Genomic DNA, 27,018 nt, shown 5'->3' with positions numbered 1-27,018 from the left:
AAATTAAGGGCTGTATGACTGTCCATTCCTGTGGCATCTATTCTCAGAGGTCATCTGTAAACTGTGATCACAGTTGGAGTCTGTGGGAGCTGCAAAACCCACCATTTATGATTACCTGATCCTGGGGCATGTCTCAGGGCTTTTAAACTCTAGCTGACATGTTTTCCATCCTGCTGCATAGGTCATCAGTGATTTTCTGACAATTGTTGAAGGGTAGTGTAGACATCAGCCAGCAGAGAATAATTCTGTACACCTTTATCTCTGTTCTGAATTCAAGTTTCTACATGCTTTATATCCCCCAAATTTGTCTTTTTCTTCCTTATTTCCACCATGCTCCTTTCTTCTAGGCTAAGCATAGACTTCACGGCATTTTTCCAGTCTCTACAATGGCACATCTGTATCGTATCATAAACAATTCCATTTCTCCTTTCACATAGTTTTCCGTCAAGCCATCCTGCCATAAACTCTTGCTTGTATAATGAATTCATCCATTCTACATTCATTTCTTACCATACTATGATGAATGCTAGACTGCTTAGTTACTTGGGACAAGATCTATGATGCATTAGGCATACTTCATCAGCTGCCACTGTGCAAAGACTACACAGCATTTAAGAAACACACGTTATCAAGAAGAAATAAAAAAGGAAAATTATTATCTTTCTAATGTTGTTCACATGAAGAGAGTCCCTGTAGATGTGGAATATTTAACACTGCTGGGCCACAAAATGAAGGCCCATTGCTAAATATATGCATAGGGTGGAGATCCTGCCCCCTGGTGCATTTGTACAGGGTGCCTTATAGCTGGCTACTGGGAAAAGCAGGCTGTTAGCAGACTCAAGGAAAGTTAACTTTTCTACATAGGGTCAGTGTCATGTCACAGAAGCTACAAGCCTTGCAGGGGTAAAGCAAACCCCATCACTCAGTAGGATCCCTATCATAGCCTGTGCAATTTACACATTCATTACCTTTAAAAAGAAAGCCTCCTGACAGAGGGAATTAGTTGTGCTGCTGCCTTCATGTCACTAGGAAAACTCTATTATTTTATCTATAGATACCATATCTATAAAATTCCAGAATACCTCATATGAAACTCAAGAGGCCAAAGTTCACATACTAAATTCTGCCTCCACTGAATCAGTAGGGAAGAGACTTCACCTGGATTTTTCTTTTTATAACTTCTATAAAAATCCCTAGATTTTTCGGATCTAATGGAAAGCAAAATCTTTAATTATCTTAATTTTGTTCACATGAAGAAAATACAAAACCTACCTTGATTTTTCAGTGGTAAAGGCATAGTCTCCCTGAGTTTACTTAAAAGGTTTTTCATTTCTCTCATATCTCTGTGGAAACAAAAGTTGAAAAAGATACAATAGGACTGCAGTTGAAGACTGAATGGGGAATGGCTCACATATAGCTATAGCTTTATATGCTGAAATAGTGGAACAAAAAATACAAAAATCTATTGGGCAAGCATTTGGTTCATATACATGTATTAGAAGATGCATACCAAAATAAAGGGCAGTAGATTTAATAAGGGAGCACTTTTAGGCCAGTCTGATATTAACTAGTTACATCTGGTCCAAATCTATGATCTATTCTGCCACTTGAGCATTCCATGTTAAATGAGCTGGTGGGCACAAAGTGATCCTAGTGGCAAAATACACAATATGCCTTAAAATTAGCATAAACTAGCACTAATGTCAACTTAATACCCCTTATCAGCATTTTGTAGCTTGTGCCATGAATGCATTTCATTGTTCAGAAATAATACATGCAGCTAATCCATGATACCTAAGCTCCCTGCACATTAAATAAAAATTTTAGAAACAGGGCTGTCACTCTCACCCCTCTTAAGAGGACTCTGGCATGAAATTTTCTAAAAGGCAAGATGGAAAATATGATAACAAAGTATCATCTCACAAAGCAATTTACATTTGGATATGTTTTCAGAGAGGCCAGAAGTTGCAAAAAAATTCCCATTTTCCAGATAGATGGCAGACCAACAATTTTGTGTGCAGGCTTGTAATGTCTTAAGGCTTTCAGGATTTAAAAACAATGTGGTCTTGCCTCATTCATCTACATATAAAATAGTTCTTAGAAATGAAGCACCATGACTAGTAAGCAATTGCTCAGTTTTATTCTCCAAGTTACTCTCTCAGCAGAACAGAACTTCATTTTACACAAACAAACATGGTGACCATTAAAATCTCAGCAGCAGCTTAATATACAAAGCCATCAAAATAGGTATTTTTTGCAAAGAAATGTTGGCCATAAGGATTACTCCTTACTAAACGGTCTCATTTTTGTCTTTCAGCTGCATAGTTAAGGGGGTAATGGAAGTCCACTTTGACAAACTTGTGCATGATGTTCCCCTCCCCTCCTAAGGCTTCCACATTCATAACCGACATGAACTAGATTCTGTGCTTTCAATTTATGAGTGCAGAAACACAAGCCAGCAAATTTCAGGTACAAAATCAGAAACCACTCAAGATGAGACAAAGGCTGCCTCTCTTAGAGAACTTGGCCTGCTAGCAACATCATTTCGCACCCTTTGTTTTTGACCATTACCCTTTGGTAATTAGCCTAATTAAGGATGTCACTTCTCTCTGCCCTTCTTTTAGGAGTTGCTCTCAGATATGTTAAATGTAACAGAAATGTTAACAGGTTATTTAATTTATTAATACCTTTAATAGTAGAAACACCAGCTGCCTAATTGGAAAAGACTAAATAAACCCTAGACAGATATTTGTTTTGTTTAGGAATGAAGTGCTACACATACCTTTCAGTGTTTTCAATATCTGTGGAAACCTGCCATAAATGCTGTTGAATATCTGTTGGTGATGATGATGTGTCTTCTAAAATAGGTACTTCGGAACTCTCCTCCACTTTAGTATCTAGAATTTTGGGTGGGGCACAAGGTTCTTTTCCTTTAAAATATTTAAACAAAACATATATCCCCATTATTTATTAATTAAAATGCATACTCAGATTATATCATTGTTGTTTTGACCTTGATCTTGCACAGTATAAATGAAGAGAGAGAGCGGTGCATGAAACCCTTGAGTAAGAACTGTTCAGAAAGAGAGCAGGCCACACCAATCTGCTAATCAGAGTGCTGCTATATATTACTCGTACCAAACAAAACTAAGAGAAGTCCCACACAGGCATGTACGGAGCTCAGAATTTTACACAGTGACTATAATGAAGGGTTTCAGTTAAACTCCAGTGGCTCACATGTGACACAAAATAAGAGCCAGAGGACGAAACAGAACAAAATAAGGAAAGAAACTACAGCATACCTTCTGAAAGCAACTTCAAAAAATTTGACACTAGAACATTGCAATCCATGTCTCCTGGCATTACAGCAATAGTAAGGGAAAACAAAAGACAAAAATAGGCAGTTTTGTACTTGGTGATTTTAAAAGCAATACATAGCTGCCACCACTCACAGCCCAATATGCATTCTATTCTGAATTTCCATGCTTGCACTTGCTTAATTCATGCTCATTATAAGAAAATGAAATGCAGTGCTGAAATTCAATAGGGTCTTCATGATGGATCTGCTGGGGCTTTTGTCAGGGAGAGAATGGGGTAAAGGATGTGGACCATGACAGTGGAGCATGCAAGACAGTTAGGCACTGGTGGGATTTTTTGGTATCCTTGCAAACTTCCCGTCACTGTCTGATGGTATTCCTTTTCTGTAGTGGCAAGTACAGTCCTGGCACTAAGTGCATCTACATGAGAAAATTCAAATTGGAGTGTATCGCAGACATGTTAGTGAGAAGTTAAAGTTTTTTCCCACTCTGAGTTCTCTCATGAAATGGAGTAAACAACCTCAGAAAGAAACAAATAAAATTTTCTAACAATAGGAAAAAAAAGGTCAATGTTTAAACCAGTGGTATGAGGAACTGAGTAGGAAATGATTTTTCATCTCACAATTTTTGCGGTTTGAAAAATTTTCACATCAGGACAAATCTGAATAGTTCTTATAAGGTTTGACAACAAACAGGAAGAACAAGAACAGCTAACAGAGTATAGCCCATTTTTCTGGGACACAAGAGACCAAGGTTGCAGACCATACTACATTGCTCTTACACACCTTAAGTAAGTATCCCTGCTATCAGGCTTGTAACCTTGTTTTTTTAAAACTAGAAATTCCTGGATCTTAAGAAACTCTTTTTGGGCAGGTTCTCTAAACTGTTGTATTCTGGCAAATTATTCCTTTGCTGGAAAAAAAAAAAAATATTCTTAGCTACTTGTCTGAATGTCAAACTAGATGTTACTTATACTACAGAAGATACTTGCTTAATGTTTTCATTACTCTCTGAAGTCAGTAGGAAGCCCTTTTCCCTGCTTCCCCCCCAACTAAGTCATCTACCTATGATTCCAAGAGACTGCATGACCTAACATTACACGTTTATAATCCATAAAAGAATCTGTAAAATAATCATGTCCCGTGCCTGTTCTCTGCTGGTTACTGTGGCATCCACTGCTACCTTGTGTTTTGCCAGATCCCTCTGTGAGCCATTTTAACGCACCAAATGGTAGAAGATTACCCCAATAAAAGGAAAAATAAAACGTGAAGCTTTCTGATGTTGCAGTGATTTAAGTCAGGTCAGTGAAGAACCCGACATGTTCCAGAGCAAGTGCCAGAGGAGGAGGATGATCATACGGCCAGAAGCAGTGGAACGGGCGAAGAAGTGAAGGCATGATAAGGGAGGGGAGATAGAGAGGAAGGGATCAAGACCCTTCTGGTGGTAGCAAGCTATTATGCTGACTCAGCTGCCTGAGGAACAGCAGCCTAAGCCTACTTCCCAAATTGTATGTTTTACTCTGTATCACCCTGTAGGTATAACTTTCAAATTTTTCTAGTTCTTAACTGCACCTTTTGCTGTTATTTTAAGGTAGTTCATCTCATACAATTTTAATTGCTCATTTGTGTAAGCTTCATTATTAATTATTTTTCCTATTACAAGAAGCGCATAACACAACATACTGTTACCAATATCTCACTTATCACTTCTTTGTAAAAGAGGGTTGCCCCAGGGAAACCATCTAATTTGCCAATGATATCACAAGGTGTTACTACTGGAACTGGGTATTAGTTAATTTTCCCATTTTTTTGAAGTGTTATGTTGGAACAGCGACCTGACCTTTGGTGACATGCTGTCAAGAACAATCCTGTCTGTAGAGGCATCCTTCAGGGATATGAAAGGTGTTTCAATGGAAAATGTAACAATACTACATGAAATAACAGCAAAGGTTCTTTTTCACAACTTGAGAACAGAAGCACTGAGACTGTAACATTCTTTTTGTTAAGCACAAAGGCAAGCTCTTGCAGATTTAGCAGAATGAACGGCACAGATTTCTTTTCAACTGAAAAAAAGCTCTTTACCAGTAATTCTGTTGTATTGTGAGCAATTCATGAAGCCCTTCTTGAATTTCAGAGCATCTGCTCAATCACTTGAAAACAGTTAAAGAGTCAGCTAATAATAAAGGCTTTGCTTTAATAATGTATATGACTCAGGCTTAACATTTCTACTACATGGCACAGCCTGTAGAGAAACAAAAGGTCTTTAATCTTCTCATCCTTCTACTGGCAGTAAGGATATCTTTTGTATTTAACATTCTTAAAATAAGGATATGAACCCTGACTTTTACTTTCAATTTAGTCAGTGGAAAGACTTTAATTAATTTCAGTTGGAGTTTGATCATGCACACAGTGTTTTCAGAGGTGTTTCCAGTCAGCTAGACAGAGGCTCTTCTTTCTGTGAAATCTTAATATAAAGCATGATGTATTCTTTGTCTTTTAGCCTCTAATTCAGCCTTTTTTTTTTTTTTTTTTTTTTTACTTTAAGAAGCAGAAAATGCCTTTGGTATGAAATTAAATTAATTGAATTAAATAATGCTGAAGATCAAACTTGAGTGAGGATAAATAAAAGGGTAGAAAATTATCAGTTCAGTAAGGCTACGTACAACACTGTGCTTTATGTGTCTCACCTGTTGTGCTCCTTACTGCTTCTGTGGTGACCTCTGTGTTTGCTTCTGTTGTGTTACCCTATGCACCTACTCTTAGTCATTACCTACTTCCCAGAGAAACTTACATAATGAAAAAAAAATCTATCATAGGCCCCTCAGAGCTAGTTAGATTTCACTGCAGATGAATTGAAAAGATCTTTGAGGGGAATAACAGAATTTAACAAAGCTGAGAGAACCCTTCTTTCAAAAAGAAGGCAGCATTTGCATCAGGATTCTAACCTGGCAGTTAAGGATAAATGCACAAGCTATAGATCACAGCTAAAGTAAATGAAAAGGAGAACATAAAAAGGGGAAAAGGAAAGAATCGTGTAGGAAGTAAAAAAGAAATGTGGCAGATATGGCTAACAGCCTCATGAACTTCATTCCTGACTTACATTTGGGACCTGCAGAACTCACGAGATTGTCTCACTGGAAGTATTATTATTAAGGAAAATACAATAGGAACAACAAGTCTGTAGTTGAAGTTGTGTTTTCCTCCTTCCATGCCTGTTTCTGTTCTATTCATTTTGGCCTCTTCACAGTGTCCCCATGAGAACGGATGATTCTCTGGATTTTTTTAAGTGCTTGTTTCTCCATACCTGTGTGCTGCTCTTCTCTCCCGTATCTTATCCCTCTTGTGTAAGTAATATGTCTACATAATTACACAAATGTACCAGTCTTTAAATAGAATGCTGAAATTCTAGCACCTGTTAAAGAATCCCTCCTTTCTTCTTCAAAACTCTAAATAGCATGTAATTTAAACAAAGCCAAATAAAACAAAAATCCCTTCACTGAATTGAGGGTTTATTTCTGTAATCTGTAATATAAGCTATCACAGGCTTTTAGGTACTATTTTAAGGAAATATATGTTGTTATCACAAAACACATACTGGAAAAAAAACAATTATGCTATGAACTTGTACGGTACACGATACACAGTTATCTGTGATTTGGTATCATTGTGATGTACCAACAATGCAGGAATGAGTTCAGTCTGAATTTACATCACAGAAACCTAATGTTTTCTGTCCACAGTATGCACACATGATTTTCCCATAAGACTCAATTCTTCCCTTTTTTACCTAAGTATTCAGGTAGCTACCACTCTGGTTAGTGCTGGTATCCTTCTGCCCTCATCTATGTTTACACAAGTCAGATGGGGCCCACACATCTCAGTTGCAGTGACTAAACTGTAATTTTTAATTCAGGGCTTCCAAATAGGCTTGTGGTAAGAACAAACCATATGTAGGTTACAAGCATTGAAGTATTTTGCATCTTATTCTGAGAAATTATCCACATATAAACACATCATTTAGAAAAAAAGACACAGGAAAAAATAAGACTTTAAGACCATTTCATACAATAAACTGTAAGATTCTGGAATCTAATGTATCCCAGACTAATTTCTTCCCATAGATATTCAAATTCTAAACTGACTAGAGCTATGTGTATAGCTGTGTGTATAACTGACAGCAGGAAGTACCTCTCCATGTGTGTAAGCTTCTTTTTCAAAAAGTTACAAACAATATAGCAGGTTGTACTGATTCTGGACCATAAGAATAATATACTCCTCTAACTATACATGAGCAGTGACTTATTTTGTTCAAACTCAGCATAAGTGGCTACCAGTTTCAATCCTGGTACTTCTTTGACAAGGTAGCTTTAACTATTTTTACAGCATGTTTTGAACTCTGGAAAACACCTCCAGTTCATTTTAACTGTCCCCTCTTGCCTTTGATTTGTTACATGGGCTTACTCCCTTAATTATTAAAATGAGTGCCTTGCTCAAATGCTGCATAGGTAGCTAATAGAATGATTGCCATCTGCAATTTAGGATTTTAAAAAATAATTTTCTAATATATGTAATTATATAAACCAACAAGTCAACAATATCTGTAGATGATCCTAAGAAATTAATGGTTTCTATGTAAACATGTACAGACATTAAATTTTGGTAATGCGCACTTCCACAGTGACATGCTATAACGATCCAATGATAATAATATTTTGCAGTTCCTTACAATGAAAGGAATATATTACTCTTGTGGATATAGGAATCAGCAAAGCTCTTCTGTTATGTTTACATATTAAAAATGCAATGAAGTTCTTTGTAAGGTATCAATGAAAACCTTTAACCCTGAAATATTCGTGGCTGAATACAGCAATGTATGCTGAAATGTACTTAAGAACTCTGAGGCAGTTCTGGATTTTCTCAGTGTGGGACCTTGACAATCTCAGAATTAATTTGGAAAAAGGATAATCACATCTAGCAGCTTCCATGGACAGAAATTATGTCAACTAGTTCTTCTAAGACCTTGCTAGCTAAGCCAGGATTTATTTATTTAATCAAAAGAATAGTCATTGTTGGGAACATGGAATGTCAATAAAGTAGACATACAACATTTAAAGGAATTAGATCTGAATTTTGTAACTGCTTCAGACAGGTACATAAGCTCCTTCAGAATATCTTACTTTCCATGGAACTCACTCAAATTTTAAAAAGTATCGCTAAGTTTAAGAACTGTGTATGACACTGCTCCCTAAGGCACAAAGCTATACAATTTAAATGATGGAGGGGAACGAATAAAGCAAAACCAATGTGAGGAGACAAGCTGTGGGTCCTAGGTAAGTGAACTAAGTCTGAGAAAGATGATTCTATCCAGAGAAGTTCTACCAGAGTGTGATAATGATGCAGAAGAAAATTAAGTGAACAAATGCAGTGACAAGTTTCAGAAGATTTCCTGGAAGAGCTGAAACACAAGCTGTCATCTGCCATATCTGCCCCAAAAGGTATTTGCTATAGTCACCCCCAACAGGTATTTGCTATAGTCACCCCCAACAGGTATTTGCTATGACCAAAGGGACAACAAGATCCTTAAAGCCATCATGGTAGGGATTGCAGGAAGACACAGGAGAGTTTCTCACTGTGCTGCTCTGTAAACTGGACTTATACCTACCCAAAGTTTTCATGTGATCCTATCCAAATTGCTTAAACCCAGCTCCTGAAAATAGTTACTGACAAAGTATTTCTAATTGTCTGGTTGCTCAACCGAGAGACTCTTTGCACTCAGCTGCAAATGAAGCTACTGAAAAATTTTAAACATACAGCACTGTATAAAGCATGCTGCAATCTCAGATTCTAAATTAGCAATCTTGAGCTTAATCTTTCTTTGTTGCTTCTTTACAATGGGAAAAATTGCTACCTCACTACTCAAGCCACTTCTGAAGACTCTCCCATCAGTGTATGAGTTACTGAGAAATGTCTGAGGAACAGAAGGATTCTGCCTTTAGAACAGAATTGTGTGAAATAAATATAATGTATGACACTGAACAATTAGGATAAAAGAAAGATATAGGCCCAAGTAAATATTTATGTGTGTATTAATTAGCCAGGACTCTTGAGATTGTGGAAGAAGGAGTAATAAAATATATGGTCAGGTAACAAAGACTTAGTAACTACAAAAAGCTTGAATTAAGGCTACTTGTGCATGTTTCATTGCATCCTTTGCAAGCTTTCTGAATGCTGAACTTTGCAATCATAACGTATTTTCAACACTGGGCTTTTGTGGTGTATGCATCTTGAAAAAAATTTTTTAGAGACCACTTACCTCAGTTTACTTACTGCATAACACAGCTGGAAATATTTACGGCTTTGGCCCCACTGTGACTGTTACATCTCAAAGAAATAACAGACTATCTGACTTTTATAGCAGAGGTTGTATGACAGTAGTAAGTTAATCTAAAGCACTGTACATATGCAAGAAATTTCTGTACAGGAAGCTTGATATATACTATACAGTATATATAGGAATGTTTGTTCAGTAGAAGAGAAAGATAAGGAGAGATAGAAGAACAGTGCTGCGAAAGACAGTGAAAATACCCAGAGCTCAGCCCCTCAAATTGTAGTGTGGTGTTTCATTAAAGAGCATCTGTTTCCCAGTAGGGAGCATTGGCCGAGTTTCTCTTGGGAAAAGAGCATCAGCACTGCCTTATCTTTATCAGTTCTACAGTTTGTTATATAATGTCTGCTCAAGATACCAGTACCCACATTATTATTTATTAGCTGCAGGTTGCTGAGAACAGCCTGCATGTCATTCTACTTGAATCTCTGCTGGCTCCCAAGTAAGAAAATAAATTGGTGAAATCTAATGGGAGATTTAAAAACCACTTATCCAACAGGTAAGAGGACTACAAAATGGAAAATAGTACATCCAAATGAAAAATACTACCTTCAAAAATGAGCTTCAAGACAAAGCAAGAACATCAGACATGCACATTTACGAATTAAGCGAAGTTTCTAAGGGTAGTAATCTTCGTACACAAGGAAATTTATGTTTTTTAGTATGGTAACTCAGACGGTGAAAAACTGGTGAAAAACTAAACAGGTAGAAAAGTAAAAAAGTTGTATACTAGCAACAGCACAGTATATTTTATAATGGTGAAATTACTGGGTCTTTCATTCCTAGAAATAAATTTATGCACTTTGCCTAAACTGCAGTACCACTCTATGTAAGCAAAGAAATTAAAGAAAGGTATAGGTTCATTCTGCTTCTTGGAAAAGAGTATGTTCTGGCAGAACATCAAATAAGTAAGTTGCAAGGTCATCTAGCCTAACACCCTACTGGAAGCAGGGCCAACTTGCATCAGATTGCTCAGGGCTATTCAAGTTATCAATATCTCCAAGGATGGAGATTTCACAGCCTCTTTGGGTGCCTGTTCTAGTATATGACTACCTTCACTGTGAAAAAATACTTAACACGTAACTGGAACTTTCCTTGTTGCATGATGCCTTTACAATACTTCTAGGTATTGTAAATACCAATTATTTAATATACAAGAGCAATGTTCTATTGGCTAAGCTCCAAAATTCAAATTATTCAAATCCCCGTGGTTATATAATTTTTGCCTATTATGCATTTTTCTCAAAGAATGTCAGAGAAACTTGTAGCCAAGTTACTGTGGTTATCTCTATAAGGACACAGGACAAAAATTACTCTATTTAAATGTCAGAATAGCTACCATGACTTTCTCTGTGGTGAGATGAGGAACCAACACATATCAAAAGTACTGCCACATAGGAACTAAGCTGGCCCATGCTGTAATGCTGTAATTCATCTTATTCAACTTTAGACATCTAATAGTTTGATTTTTAGTTTAAGTTATTAATGTAGATTCCATCCAGAGGCAAAAGGGAGAGACAAGACATATCAGGGTTACTCAGGTCACCTCAAGCTACTTGCTTTCTGTGATTACAGAAGCTAGTTTGACAACTGTAGCCAATGCTAGGAAATGTAGTAGAATCTGTCTTTAAAAATGATGATTCATTTTAGCAGCTATTGGCATCTTGTTATACGATGGCTCTATTAATTCTGTCTCTTGCTATTTTACAGGCTTTTTTTCAACTTAAGAAAATCACTGAGAAGCTCAATTGAGCAGTTATAAACTTCTCATTCTTATTTTCATAATAAAAATATCACTGGCTTTAGCTGTGTCCTACAGCTAGATGTGAAAAATACATTATGGGATCTTTCAGCACGACAGGAAATACATAAGGTCCATTACAAGACCTTCATTACAGTTCATTACAGAACTTTGTCTTTACCTAGTATATTATGCTGAGATATTATCCGGGGAAAGAGTAGTTACAATTAGCACAGACACACTCCCAATCACTGCATGCCATCACTGAGTAATGATGTTACTAAGTAACCTATTCAGTGAATTACCTGCATTTCTGCATCCTCCTTTCAGTAGGTGGCTAATCAAATATGAACTCATTAGAGAGATCCATTTTCACTGAAGCAGGGAATTCCTTGTGTGTAAAAACACTCTATGAGGTAGATTTCAGTTCTGATTTAGGATCTAGTTTTACAAAGGTGGGCAGCTTTTTAACCATATTTATCCATCTTTTGCTGTAAGCTGGCATTGCTGGATAAATAACAACAGGGATAGTAAGGGATCAGTTCAGTACCAAAACCATGCCATATTGCTCCAGTAAACACTTGCCCTCAAATATCATACCCAACAAATACCTCTAATAAAATGACTAAGATAGTTTGCTCACTGATCTGACTAATGACAGCTAAAACTTTTGGGGCCAATCTTTTTAAAAAAGTTTCGGACTTCTAAACTACAAGGACATTAGTGATACATGCCTGATATGACACACTTCTGTAAAATTATGCTAATGAAATAGAAATGCAGCTTTTTTTTCAGCGGCTGAAAAGCTTCAGTGGTATAATTTGTTTACAGTTTGGTGCTGTGTCTTTCATGAATACCCATGCATGCCCCAAAAGACTGTTCTTTCTTTTAAATCATCATCTGTATATTTGTGCAATTCAATACCTTTCCGATGAAACTGCAGTGATCCTAGCAGACATATGGACTTAAGCATTTCTGTTGTGTACATTTCTAAGCAACACTGCAACTGGATGTATAGTCTACAGATTTCAGGATGAATTTCACCATCTTCTGGGCTGCAGTAAAAGAGAAAAATTTTAGTTAGGGATGGGAGTGGAAGGACATGTGGGTCATCAAATCCACTTCCCTACTGTTGAAAGCAACCACATCATAATCTGCTTCATAAACTATTAAGCTATGTGTATATGATAAAAAACTTCTTCCTACCAAACTGTATTTACAAACAATTCTTTAGCTCTATAAAGCTCTAGGCTTTAAACAGTTAAACTTGGGTTGTCTTTGGTAAGATTGTGTGTCTTTATTTTATTCCCTGTGTATTTTTGGAAAAGGGGTAAATAAGTGACTGAGATCTTTTCTCTTCTTTAAAAGCTTTGGACAAGTATTTTCTGGTAGATTGAAGGGTTCTTTCGCCATCCAGTTTCTGTTACCCTTGGTGCAGAAGCAGGAGATTGCAGGGCCACTTCCACAGTCACTGTTCAGGTTAGAAATCCTGGATCAGGCATAGTCAACCCTACTTTGAAGACACTCTCATCAGAAATGAGTCAGATAGTTTCTGCCTGAATATCTTTTTCCGCCTGTGTTTAAATTAGTAGTCATGTGATAGTGCATTGTGGGATGTTAAAGAATTTTTAAAGAAAAGTAATAGCAATCTTTAATACAAAAAGTGAAATCAAGAGTAATCCTACACCTCCAATTAATTGCTTAGGACACTAAGAAAATAATTTACCCAGATTCAGGAACCAATTCTTTTGTCTGGCTGTAAAATCAGACATTACACCTCACTTCTGTAGGCTGAGAATGCTGCACGGGTGTAAATATACCTTTGTATAAATATAACTTTCTGTGAGGGCTAACGAAGTGATTTACGCAGTCATACCTGAGAATTAGGTTTTCAATGCTCCTTCCAAAGGTACTTTCAATAGGGCAGTAAGTGGTAAGATTGAAGAGTCAGGATTTCAGCCATTTCATGTTCAGACATTCTTGCTATTGGTTTGCTACACAGTGATGTTAAATGGCAAGATAACCCTCCAAAACTGGATTTTGTAACAACTAGAGGAACCTGCTTTTCTAAATAACCAGAACCTAATGGCATTTCTGAATACCACTGCTAAGAAATGAAAAAAATTTTTCAGCATGTTTTCAGATTTCTAACCTATGAATAATATAAATGAAGCTTTCGCAATAAAAAGATTGCTAGCATTCTTTACAGTGATTGGATTTCCTGTGGTTAAACTGGGGCTTCAAAAGACCCTCCTATATATGAAATAAAATTAGACTTTTGGATTTCCTCATGGGAACCAAAGCAACTTACCTGGTAAGTTATTTGCAGCAACACTAGATTGGGCTGCTATGGTCAAATAATTCCTTAATACCAATCTAGGCCAAAGCCTTTGAGACCTACAGCAGACAATGTCTATTTAAGCTAATAAAATAGGTTCTTTCTGACCTAAGGTAAGAGGTCATTGTTTATACCTAGATGCAGGGTCCAGTCAAAATGTTAAGTCCAGCTCTTTTGTCAAGAGCAGGGCTTAAAAATTATTTTCCTATTTTAAGGAAAATCCTATCAGTTTGTGCTGATACAATCTTACTGAAGTTCAGTTCAAATGAATACTGCATACTAAAATCTGTTAATTCTTGTATTTGAGATGCACCATTATTTCTAACAAAGGAGACCATACATTGCCTAGAAAGCGTGCACCTTCTGCCACTGATTTCAGTGACACCAAGGAAGAATACACTTAGTCATATCCTGGGGTAAGAAATCAGGGACAATATAAGGTAGGCCCTGATGCGTATAGCTCAGTGGGCAGGAGAAAGGAGCAATCTCAAAGGTGTATTTGATTCAAGGACTTGCCATAATCTGCTTCCAATGAGGAAGAAACTGTGTGGTTTTCCAAGGCCCTCAAGGGTTCCTGTCCCTCCAAGTGGTATCAGAAACCAAATGGGACCATGAAGGTTTCACAGAATTGGACAGAACCTTCCTAAAAGGAAAGAGCAACCTTAGCACTTCCACAGCATATGAAGGAAGACTACTGGTGTTTGTACATGCCAATGAAAACTGGTAAGAATCACAGTAGTGGTAAGCTGTACAATCAAGAATGCTTAAACAAGCAAAAAACGCAGCCCAAAAAAGAAAAAAAGACAAGGTTGGAAAAGACTGAAGATTGAAAAGAAATGATGCCAGTCTTAGTCAGAAGGAACAAACGAAGATTGGTCCTACCTGCCAATCCATTACAAAGTAGACCTCATCAAAAAGGCAGGAAATGACTGGAGTACAAATTACAATTGCTGTGGTCTGTGTTACTTCAGGAGCAATACCATCCACATAATAACAAACCAGCCCATCCTAGGAGCTTTCTTTTGGCTAGACTGTAACATGTGCATTTCTCTTAAGCCACATCTACTTTTCTACTTTTAAAGTGAAGTCTGTGTTTGTTGAAAAATTATACCATGCATGATATGGTATTTCCTGCATCTTATCATAAATACAGAATAGAGCTATGGTGGCAGAACAAAAAGGGTTCACCCCCAATACTCTGAAGATGTCTTTTCAGTTGCTTCCTATAATATTTCTTTCTATTCTCAGTTATTCCAACTAGGAAAACATTTGATAGCCTTAAGACCCTGAATAATTTTCCTGGAAAATTAGCTACCTGACAGAATTTTTTTTGTTTATTCAGAGTCAAGTCCGTAAGACATATTTCCTAGAAATGGATCCATGTTGAAATCTCACATTCTTTTCAAAGGACAGGAACATATCCTTTGTGACATTTTTTTAGTGACTGCATAAGCAGTAGCATAAGAAAATATGGAATGCTAGTTCGGAAATGCTGAAAACTATGCTTAGAAGACACACAGCATTAAAACACACATACATGCACACAAGATTATTTTAGGATAAACTGAATTTGATTTTTTAAAAACTGTACTTAATTGCAGCCTCCTCAGGCACTTAGAAGTTCTACTTTATATATTACAACATTTTATACTTTTTTACCTTTCATTAAGTATCTAGTACTTTTTATCTTATATTAATCTATAGTATCTAGTCCTGGTTTAACACGAGTTAAATCTTAACATTCTCTGCAGTTGTGTTTGCTGCTTCTTTCATTTTTAACCAATCTATTTGTTATATGAACTGCAGCTGTTAGATCTATGATCACTCAGCTGATTAGAAATGGACTGTTCTGTCTGCATAAACAATAACCATAAATTTAACAGCATTTCTTTTCAAATTGGCAGATGCAAAGAAGGGTTTTTAATGTAATCATATTGGTATTAACCAAAGAAGATAAAACACATATAGCCCAGATATAAATTTAATTTGTTTTAGTATAAATCAGGAGCAGTTCTGCAGAAGTAGACTGTTATTTCTAAATCATACCAGCATTTTCAAGACCAGCATCTAGTCCTTCATTTTACATGTACTGCTCCTAATTATTTCAAGATTTTCTGTGAAAGAGTTACTACAAAATTCGATGAATCTTAGAGCAGAATAGGATTCTGATGTTTGATGTAAGAGACAGTCTCAGGAGTAAATGTAACCTTACAGAACTCATCTAACCAAATACAGCACAAACAAGCAACTAGCCAAATACAGCAAAAGTACAGCACACCACGTTTTCTTCCTCTGGAATAGTATTTCAACTTTCTGAACTTTGGGTCTCATATACCTGTTTTTATTTCTCTGATAGCTAAATTTAAGAAGCACGTGATACATATTTAGATAATGCATGGCCTCTTAGAGGCTTTTACTATCCTGATTTGTCCTACCTTTTAGCTTACAGGTAAAATTTTTTATACCCCTTAGTGTCACATATTCTTGCATGTGCATTGAACAGTATTCCCAAGTTCAGCACCATGGAATTACTGCAGTAGAGGGAGACACAGCTTTTTCCCCCTGTCATCTCCCCCATTCCTATTCACAAATGAGCTGGAAGAGTAACTGGAAAGCACAGTAACAGGTATTTTAATTGACTTTTTTTTGCTGTTGTAAATCTAGTATATTTTTCTTGTAAACTGTATTTATGAATAGCATGAGAATAAGAACTAGAAACATCTATGATATATGCGTGTTCTGACCCATTCTTGGTTTTTTGAGAATATGGAGTATCTGTAATTGGACTGCAGACAAAATTCTTCTCTCATTTGTAAATTCAGAGTAACAGCAGTGACATCTGAGAAAAATATTTTTAATTATCCAAAATTCATACAATGAGAATTATTTCCAGGCCACTACCCTCACTGATTGTCTCAAACTGTTTAATTCATGTTTAATTGCAATAATGACCACAAGAATTCCATTAGCTGCAACCAATTTTCTCCTATGCATGTATATAGACCTCATTTTCAACTCTGAAAGCCACACGCTCTGCTGCCAATGCACATAAAGATTTCTTTTATAATCCCTGAAGTACATTCTGTGTAGTGGGCTTAAAATTTCCCTTTAAAGTGTCATCAGTCTCACTTCTCTAGTGATTTTATATTTCTGTATGTTCAGTGTCACACTATGAGAAATGTCAAACAGGGGACTAGTACAGACATAACCTTCAGAACACTGCTGCTACCATATTTATTATTAAATGGCTATGTATCAAATTTATGTTTATTTACACAAGAAAGTTCATGCAAACTTGTATTATTATCCCCCAAAGTCAGCTACCACTGTTTCAGTTAGTCCAGCTGATTTCTTTATGAAGATCTCTTAGATATTCAAGAGAAATCTCATATAACACAATCTCATACAACTACTGTGCTAAATCATGTGCTCAGCAGAGCTGTTTAATAGCTTATGTGCAGCTGGACATATGAGAGCCAGCAAAGCACTGAGCACCTGCCCATGAGCCAAAGACCAGTTCTTCATTGATGGCTTCTGAGCACAGCTGCCACAAGGCTGTGAATAGGAATTGTGCTCACTTCCCGCATCCACTGTGGAGCATAAATTTTCTTGCTTCTCCCTGTGCACTTAGCTAAGATAAAGAGGTACGGGTAACCTTTACAGGTTTTGGATACATGGGTTATGGCTTCTTGGGGACACTTCCTCTAGCAGGTGAGCACTGCTGCCTTTCACAAGAAGAATGCCATGAATGGCTCATGTAGGAAAGGACCAAAGATAGAATTTATGGAATTCTACTGCTCTGAGAAAGTCTCTTGACTTTCTGAATTCAAGTGAAGTGGCAAGACACATGTGTTCCCATACATGAGGAAGGGGAAATGATGAGATGGGTGTACATGTGCTTACACAAATCTTTTGTATGTAGGGTAAGAAGCTGGCATACCGCTTAATAACTGTCAGGCTTCACTCCTGCCTGATCTTCACTAGAAAACAGTAGGCTTTGATTTTCAAATAGAACTAAGAAAATGGGTTCCTTCACATAGGGATTTTTTGGTTTTGTTTTTAATAATAAAAACTCTGTATGAAAGAAAGCCAGATGGTTAGCTTATTACTACCAACAACCACATTTCCCACCATGAGGTCTGTAGGATTACTTATTTGACTTAGAAACACTTGCTGATGTCTAAGGAAAACTGGCAGATCATTTGACCCTGATTTTCCTTTTCTCTCTCTGCTAAATTATGCTGAATAGCTCTATATTAAATAGTTTCAAATATCCTGTCCCTCTCTTACTAAGAATTTCTGTAGCTGTCACATGAATACTATACCACCAGGGTGTCATAACGGGTAGATGTCCCTATTCAAAGACGTGAATACTACTCAATTGATGAGAAACTTGTACTATTGTGTGAGCTATACTTCTGCAGTTTAAGAGCTCTGATACCTACCTGTATTAAAAGTAGTCACAAAAGAGAAAATGCTGGTTTATTCCTTTATATAAGCTTCAGCTACACAGTTTATCAGGCTGCTATTGAAAGTATAAACTTTTGTAAATACAACTTAAATCTGTAACATTACATTTTCATACTTTATTCACTGGTAAAATCAATGGTTTTCTTTCCATAAAATCCTGCTTTTTAAAAATCAGGTCATGTTGTTCAACTGAATATGTTTATGAAGCACTGACAAGAGGTGGAATTTACTTTTCTGTATATTTTCCTACGCTGATATTTAAAATAAAACCTATAGAGGGAGCTCTTATACCAACGATATAGTACCCGGTATGTGTAAGAAAGGTGAATGAATGCAGCTCGTTGGATAATCATTTTAAAACACAAGAATAAACATGATTAAAATCTCTCTCCTTAACATGAAAAGGTAAAGAGTGAAAATTCCATTGAATTTTTTTTTTTTTCCCAAAATAATTGACAGATGATTTTATTGTACTGCCAAAATGTTGGTTACAACTGAAAAACACCTTCAGGTTTTCCTGAATTCCCACAGGTGTCAAGCATTCATAGTTCCATTGAAATTAGTGAAACCAAAGACTACTAAAACTGAACAAAGATTATAGTTTAATTCTGAATTTAACTTAAAAATTTTAGTCACACATTTACAACAAAGCAGCATTTTACTTTTACTATCAACAACATTTACAAATACATACTGATGTATTATCTCTGGTTAAAAGCTAAGTTATATGAAGGGTTTGATACACCCTTTTGTAAAAGTATTGTTTTGACAAATTGTATGCTTATCTCTAAGGAAAAGTATCATTTTTATGAACAGTATCAATAGTTCTAAAATATTATGAGCTGAAAGAACTCTCTAGACATGTAATGAAGACTGCTTGTCTTCAAAAGATAAAAGAAAATAAATCTTTGGCAAATCAGAAGTGAAAATGAATTAATCAAATTCTGCCTTATGCCCCATATATGCACTTCCTGTGAAAAGGAATGTAAATTGGTTTGATAAGCTGTGGAAAATCACTGTTCACAAATATTACCCTGTAGATTGTCTTTTAATTTAGTATCAGAAACACTGCAGTTTAGAAATATATAGCAGCTACAAGACAATCTGGAAACAAGACCTACCTCAGTCATTATGGTTCTTCTGCTAGAATAAAAAGTGTGACAAATAATGCAGAGGAGATATGCTTAATCCCCTTAGATACTGAGGACAAGAGGCCCCTCTGATTATGGCTCAGGTGCAACAGCCTACTAAACCTGCCTCTGCTTTTCTATCTCAAACATATAGTTTATTTCTTTATCACTTAACCATTCATCTTTAAAGGTCACAAAAGACTTGCTGATTCATTTTGAATATAAGCAGAAAAGTCATCCAATGACAATGTTTCCTTCTAAACAGATCTTAAGAAAACATTCTTATTTGTGTTCCATCTGCTGGGGTTATCTTTTTTTTTAAATGTATGTGTTTCACACAAACTGCTGTCAGTTTCAGTATCCTGTGTTGTTTTTTTGTTCTCTCTTAATGTGCTAGAATACTGTGATACAACTGCTACACAACATCCCAATCCAACCAGAGGAAAAGCAGGGCTAGTTCTTTCTAGGAGACCTATAAATGGTTGCAATGTTGTTTTCATTAAATCAGACTGTTGTTTTGAAGCAGTTACAACAGTGCTCTCAGTAACAGAAGACATGTGATCAGATTTTGTTTAGTTAGACCAGTGTAAATCTCCAATTATTCTGATAAGGCTGATGGAGTCAGTCTGGGTATATGATAATACAAGTAGAATAAAAACACAATGCAGTGACTCATATTGTAGAGACGTTTCTAACTCCCAAGGTGATGGCAGTTTAGATATTTCCATGCTAGAACAATTTAGCTAGAACTATAACAGTAGGAAATATACTTTTCTTATCCATTCAAGAAAATCTCACTGACTTCCACAGAAGTTATCTGATAAACCAAGGGCCATGTATGATCTGCAAACTACAGTAATTTTCAATATGCTATTGTTTCCTTTTTCTGGCAGGTTCCCCTCTTTCAGAAATACCCCTAAAAGAAAAAATATAGCATCATTTATATTATTGAAGCCTTCTGTTTGTTTTTATGTTGAAGTTTGAAAATTCTTTTGGGAACTCACTATATAATTACTACAGATGCAGTAACTTTACCTTTAAAATGGATTAATTAATTACTAATTAATAAATACTGTGATTCTTCCACACCCCTGACTTCCCATAGCATTCTTGTTGGGAAGCTGGCAGCTCATGGCTTGGATGGGCATACTCTTCGCTGGGTAAAAAACTGGTTGGGTGGCCGAGTCCAGAGAGTAGTGGTGAATGAAGTTAAGTTGGTGGCCAATCACGAGTGGTGTTCCCCAGGGCTCTGTTTTGGGGCCAGCCTTGTTTAATATCTTTATCAAAGATCTGGATGAGGGGATTGAGTGCACCCTCACTAAGTTTGCAGATGACACCAAGCTGGGTGGGAGTGTCAATCTGCTGGAGGGTAGGATGGCCCTGCAGAGGGACCTGGACAGGCTGGATCGATGGGCCAAGGCCAACTGTATGAGGTTTAACAAGGCCAAGTGCCGGGTCCTGCACTTGGGTCACAACAACCCCATGCAACGCTACAGGCTTGGGGAAGAGTGGCTGGAAAGCTGCCTGGCTGAGAAGCACCTGGGGGTGTTGGTTGACAGCCTGCTGAACATGAGCCAGCAGTGTGCCCAGGTGGCCAAGAAGGCCAACAGCATCCTGGCTTGTATCAGGAATAGTGCGGCCAGCAGGAGCAGGGAGGTGATTGTCCCCCTGTACTCGGCGTTGATGAGGCCGCACCTGGAATACTGTGTCCAGTTTTGGGCCCCTCAATACAAGAAAGACATTGAGGTGCTGGAGCGTGTTCAGAGAAGGGCAACAAAGCTGGTGAAGGGTCTGGAGCACAGGCCTTATGAGGAGCGGCTGAGGGAACTGGGGTTGTTTAGCCTGGAGAAGAGGAGGCTGAAGGGAGACCTTATCGCTCTCTACAACTCCCTGAAAGGAGGTTGTAGTGAGGTGGGTGTTGGTCTCTTCTCCCATGTAGTTAGTGATAGGATGAGAGGAAATGGGCTCAAGCTGCACCAGGGGAGGTTTAGATTGGATATTAGGAAAAATTTCTTCATGGAAAGGGTAGTCAAGCATTGGAACAGGCTGTCCAGAGAAGTGGTGGAGTCACCATCCCTGGAAGTATTCAAAAAACGGGTAGATGTGGCACTTTGGGACATGGTTTAGTGTAGTCTACCCTTAATTGGTTTAGTGTGGACTTGGTAATGTTGGGTTAATGGTTGGACTGGATGATCTTAAAGGTCTTTTCCAACCTAAACGATTCTATGATTCTATGATTCATGTTATCAGGAGAACAAGCATCACACACTGTTTTTAAGAGCTGTGCAAGTACTTACCAGCATACCTAGTGTTTGCAGGTGCTAGTCAGAAAACATTAAGTCAGGAATGGGCAAAAAGTAAATTAACCAGAGGACTATCCAAACTATTCCACTAGAGGGGAAAACCAATTACAATCACTTGGGAAAACTTCCTGGACTTGAGTAAAACAGCACTAACAAAGAAATTTTATTCCAACCCACTCCACTTTAGGTAAGACTAGGTGTATTGGGTGTAGGTGGCAAAGTTTTGGTAGTGGTGATGGCTACAGGGTGCCCTCTGTGGGAGAAGGTGTGGGGCTGCCCTGTGCCAGACACAGCTGGTTCCAGTCAGCTCCTGCCGGCTCCGCAAGGGACCCACAGCAGGACATGGCTGAGCCCATCAGCCAAGTACGTAGGACCTCTTCGAAAACTTACTTTAAAAAAGGGCAGAAAATGCCACAGGGAGAGAGGAAGAGGGAACAAAAAGAGTAGAGAAACAAGAGAGGGAACATCAAGGTCAGAGAAAGGAGGAGGAGGAGGTTCTCCATGGCAGTGCAGATATTCCCTGCAGCCTGCAGAGAGGAACACACCAGAGCAGATGGATATTCCTGAAGGAAATGCCACCTGTGGAGAGCCTACACTGGAGCAGATTTTTCTGACAGGACTGCAGCCTGTGGAGAAGCCCACGCTAGAGCAAAGGAAAAGCGTGAGGAGGAAAGAGAGGCAAAGCGTGACTGTTGTGGACTGACTGTAACCCCCCAATCTCCATCCTTCCTGCACTGCTCCGGGGGCAGGTAGAAAGAGGAGTCCAGAGTGAAGTTGAGCATGGGAAAGGGGGGAGAAAAGGTGTTGGTTTAATGTTTGTCTCTTTGCTTCCCATTACCCGAATCAGTAATTATTTTTATTTTAATTGGCAATAAATTAAGTTAATTTTCCCCAAGTCAAGCCTGCTTTGCCTGCAACAGTAGCTGGTAAGCAATGTCCACGTCTTCATCACTCCCCAGCTTTCTCATTCCTGTTCTTCCTGTTTTCTCCTCATGTCCTGCTGAGGAGTGAGTGAGCAAGCAGTTGGGTGGGAGTTTGGCTGTTGGCCAAGGCTAAACTACCACACTAGCTAAGCTTAAAATCCCCAACAGGATACTTCTAAGCACTCAGAATTCCAAGTGAAATTGCACGTGTCTTTAAATATGCTTCTGAGTTACTATAAGATTAAAAAAAAAATAAATGCAGGGCTTGATCACCAAACCTTTGCAGAAACTAACTCTAAGCCCCCTTTCCACAGTTCTTTCCTTCAGCTGGCTGTCTCTTTCCTTTACTTTAGGGAAATCCCTAAGATCTCCGCACTAGCGGAAGGCGAGCTGAACAGGGCCTTTCCCTCTGCACATCATCAGGCTTCCAATTGAGAAGAGGTGGTGTCAGGTTAGATGAAAGAAATCTTTGGGTGAACTCTCAAGTCAGCCTTGCTTAGCTCTGGCCTCAGCTGGACAAAAAAATCTCACAGCCTCACTGCCTCAAATTATATGATAGACACTACTAAATAATAGGTAAACCCAAACCACAACACAGACCTTCCAGAAAAGATCTGTGCTAACCAAGAAGGCAGTCAGATAGTTATATATGCAACAATTTTTAAATTACCCAAAGAAATTCCTATTCAGCACCCTGCCTTGTCAGCATCTGCAAGTTGTTCTCAAATTAATTTCTCTGATAAACCAGTAGTGAAAGCACAGACAGGTCTGTGCCAGCCAACAGGCTAAAGCCCAGCATACTTCCTTATTGCCTCTTACAACTTGCCTGCAGACTCATGCTGCCTCTGGATTTCCCCTTTTATTTTAGTTAAGCTTCTAAGTTTTTTAAGATGTCCCTTAATCACTTGCTACTCATTAATAAATTATTTATAAACTCCATCCTTCAAAAGTCTGCAAATGGTAAGAATTCATACCTACACTCCTGCGTAGTTCCTTTGGTTAATAGAGAATGTTTGAAAACTATCAAAACAAGTATCTCAGGTGGTACGATCTATGAAATTTTTTCTGATCTGGGTGGACAAATAGGGTCAGACTTCTCAGAAAGGCTTGAAAATGAATGAAATGCTTCGGGTATTTTGCTGTAGGATCTAGGTCACAACAAACTACTAACATACGGGGTTTAGAAGGAACTCTGCTGCAGGCAAGTGATGCCATCTGCTGTTGACCATCCACAGGACACTAAACCAGATGACTGCTTTGATTTATGACACTTCTCTCTTCCATTTTTGTCTCTAGTACCTACTTTGAATGTAAATTTCAATATAAAAATTTTTCTGAAGGGCATTCTATAAAGTGCTTGTGTGATCTGGATACCTTTTATCTACTTGTAACTTACGATTTCTGGTTTTCTGTATTTCAGAATGAGAAAAATAGAACAGATGTGAAGAGATGGCAAAATGAGAAGCAGTAAGGAACAATGCATTTGCATTTCCTCAAAAATATGGCAAAACACTTTGGTCTAAGGACTATTGAAACTAAAGAGAAAATGTTCTGTAACCTTCACTGGGATTTGGGTAAGAGGTATACGGTATTAACAATTACTGAAAAGATCCATACATTCTCATAATCCTTTTTTTTTTTTTTCTTTTAGTCAAACAATGTGACTGCAACAATTCTAAACTGGAAGGAAAACAGTCCACCAAGCAGATGATTACTAGGTTGCTCAGAATAAGGTAGTATTTGGGATTCTGGATGTATCAAATGCTTCTAGGAGTGCTTTGAATACATCATTCTTATGCTCTGGAGTATTTTTTTATCTTTTTAAAAACAAATATCCATATAAAAGTGTTCCAAGTGAAAAAGAAATTGTGGTATAGTGTCAGTAGAAGTATCTTGCACAGCCCCACCAGATACTTCACAGATCAAATCTGTATGAGTAGTTAAGTTAAAAATCACAGCTGAGAGACTGTGAGAAAACTTGAATGTGTCAAAAAAAAAAAAAAAAAAAAGAGAGAAAGAAGAAATAGATTAGCTTCCTGAAATGTTTAAATTCATATATGGAGAAAGAAATTTTTTAAACCATCTGTTGATAAAATGTGTTCAGGAAGCAGTATTTTAGCATAAAGAACTTTGCATTTCTTTCACTTAGGATTTTTGAATCCTGCTCTAGCCTCCACTTGACTTTGTAAACTGGTGTTACTTTTTTTTCCCTCTTTGAATTGCCTATTTCTGCTTGGGAAGCAAGGATGCCTCCACAAGGCACCCAGTATCCTGTATTAGCAGCTACACAGACATACTACTCATTTCCACATCTTGAATGACGTAAAATGAATAGCAAGGCTGTAAACACACTACTTTGGGTAGGTCTGCAGCTAAATTAAATGCCCAGACTTTGGAATGCCCATGACTTTGGGGTCCTGGTGTTCGTCAGCCTGCAGGAAGGGTCTGCTTCCTCAGCACACAGCCTCACATTGTTCAGCCTATGTACAGGGCTATGGCTGCAGTTGTCATACTATCCCAAAGTACCAATCTCTGTTTTGCTGGTGTTGGGGTTTTTTGGAAGGGGGTGTAAATGCATATGGGTGGGTAGCTCTGCTTCACCACAATAACAGCTCCAGAACTTACGGAAATAATTGGAGGCTGCTGTATAAACAAGGCACTTTTAAATATTTTGCCCCTTAACCATTTGCCATACTGACAAGGTTACCAACAGTACCTTTACAATGATCTGTCTTGCCATGATAGACAGAGATACAAAGTGTCAGCTTTTCTTTGCTCACCCAATAAATGTAAACTTGTTTTCTTCTGCAAAGTGAAAGCAGTTTCTTCAACAACTTCGAGCACATAATTTAATATAATATGACAGTATTTGAATTCTTATGTGAAATTCCTATGCTGACAGGAAATGTTCATGCAGAAAGTATTCATATGAAAGATAAGAATAGCAAGGCGAAAAATGGAACATGAGAGAAAAGAAAGAACTACAGTGAATAATTGTTCATATACAAATAACTGAGTGTATTATTTCTCCTGTAGTCAAAAATTACGTAGAAAATCTAAATGTAGATCTGCAAATGTATCCAGCAAAGAGGAAATAGTATTCAATAATAGCCAGCACTTCAGTATATGTTTAATTTTAAAACATGAATTTAAACATCATTTAATTGATAGTACGGGGAGGAGTCCTGATTAAGGAATGCTTAATTAAATGCTTTGTTCAGATGAGACCTTAATGCCCAGATAACAGTTTCAAATATTTAATTGTTATGAAACAGAACTCTAAAGTAATTAGAAAAACTAGAACAGATTTTACACACCTTATAGTAAACTTGGATTTGGTTAGAATTTTCTGTCTGACAGATCTAAGACCTCCCTTGGCTGGAGAACTGATCTTGCAAGTTACTGATCATGCTGTTGAAAGCAGTTATCCTTTATCATTTGGTACTCAACATCTTACTAGAGCAAACCTCCATGCACCAAAGTTCACGATAAATACAAAGTCTTTTCTTAGATGACTCTCCAGGAAGTCCAGCACTTGAAGGGACATGACAGGACATGGGTCGTGAGAAGGACATGCACTTAATTGCACGGTCCTGTCCACTTAATTTAGCAACTCCACTGGCTGATTTCAGGGAGGGGCACAGAACCAAAATTATTTTTTCTAATTAAAGTGTTTCAGAATGTTCAGAACTACTGAGAATTAAGTGAAAATATTTCTGTTATCAGGTAAATTTCAATCCAAAACTTTAAAAAAGAGCTAAGAAATCAGAAGCAAAAACCCAGTGTATGTGGAACTCTAAGAGCCCATGTTGAAGTATTTTTCTAACGCGCAACTTTATTATCTCATGTTCTCACTTCTCTTAAGATACATGAACATATTGCTAAAATAGCCTGGATTTATAAGACCTTCAGTGAGAACCAGAAGTTATTTTCTGAACTCAATATAACCAAAGCTATACAGAACCAAGGTAAGCAGAGTGTCTAACACTAAAAATTGCAGCCATGTGGGATTTCTTAATCAAATGGTATTTAAGAAAATGATCAGGAAAGAAGCACTTAAAACTCATGACTAAATTCTCAGCTTTGGGCTCAGCTGTGTTTCAATAGAAATCAAGAGGAGAAAATTACTGAAGTATGCTGGTGAGACATATCTCAAAGCAGCAGGCCTAAATGGGACATAAAGGCACTCTTCTTGACCGTCTTTGTTACAGATCAGTGCAACTGCACTTTTAATCACATCTGCGAAGGCAGGCATGAAGCTTCAGTAGATTTTTTTTCCCAACAAATGTGTTTTTTGCAAAATTTTGACAACAAAGAATTTTTTTCTCGGAAGTACTGAAATGAAAAAATCATTTTGGATTGGTCTAACATTAATTTTGAACCCATGTAGGCTTCTGTGGTACCCCTTATTT

General features: G+C 37.5%; 1 protein-coding gene across 2 annotated transcripts in view; it reads right to left on the bottom strand.

Moving 5' to 3' along the window:
* RGS7BP (regulator of G protein signaling 7 binding protein) overlaps positions 1-27,018 on the bottom strand; it is a 40,653-nt gene that overhangs the window by 1,328 nt on the left and 12,307 nt on the right. Inside the window, exons 3-5 of one of the 2 annotated variants that reach the window (XM_075726996.1) lie at positions 12,367-12,497; positions 2,783-2,930; positions 1,273-1,343 (exon numbers count right to left, since the gene is read on the bottom strand). In XM_075726996.1, the coding sequence (XP_075583111.1) occupies positions 1,273-1,343; positions 2,783-2,930; positions 12,367-12,497 (350 nt within the window). Of the gene's footprint in view, positions 1-1,272; positions 1,344-2,782; positions 2,931-12,366; positions 12,498-27,018 lie in introns of those variants that run through there. The other variant, XM_075726997.1, reaches the window with a different exon arrangement.

Source organism: Pelecanus crispus, chromosome Z (assembly GCF_030463565.1).
Source record: "Pelecanus crispus isolate bPelCri1 chromosome Z, bPelCri1.pri, whole genome shotgun sequence".
Classification (NCBI taxonomy): domain Eukaryota; kingdom Metazoa; phylum Chordata; class Aves; order Pelecaniformes; family Pelecanidae; genus Pelecanus; species Pelecanus crispus.
This window is presented reverse-complemented; position numbering and strand designations above follow the sequence as displayed.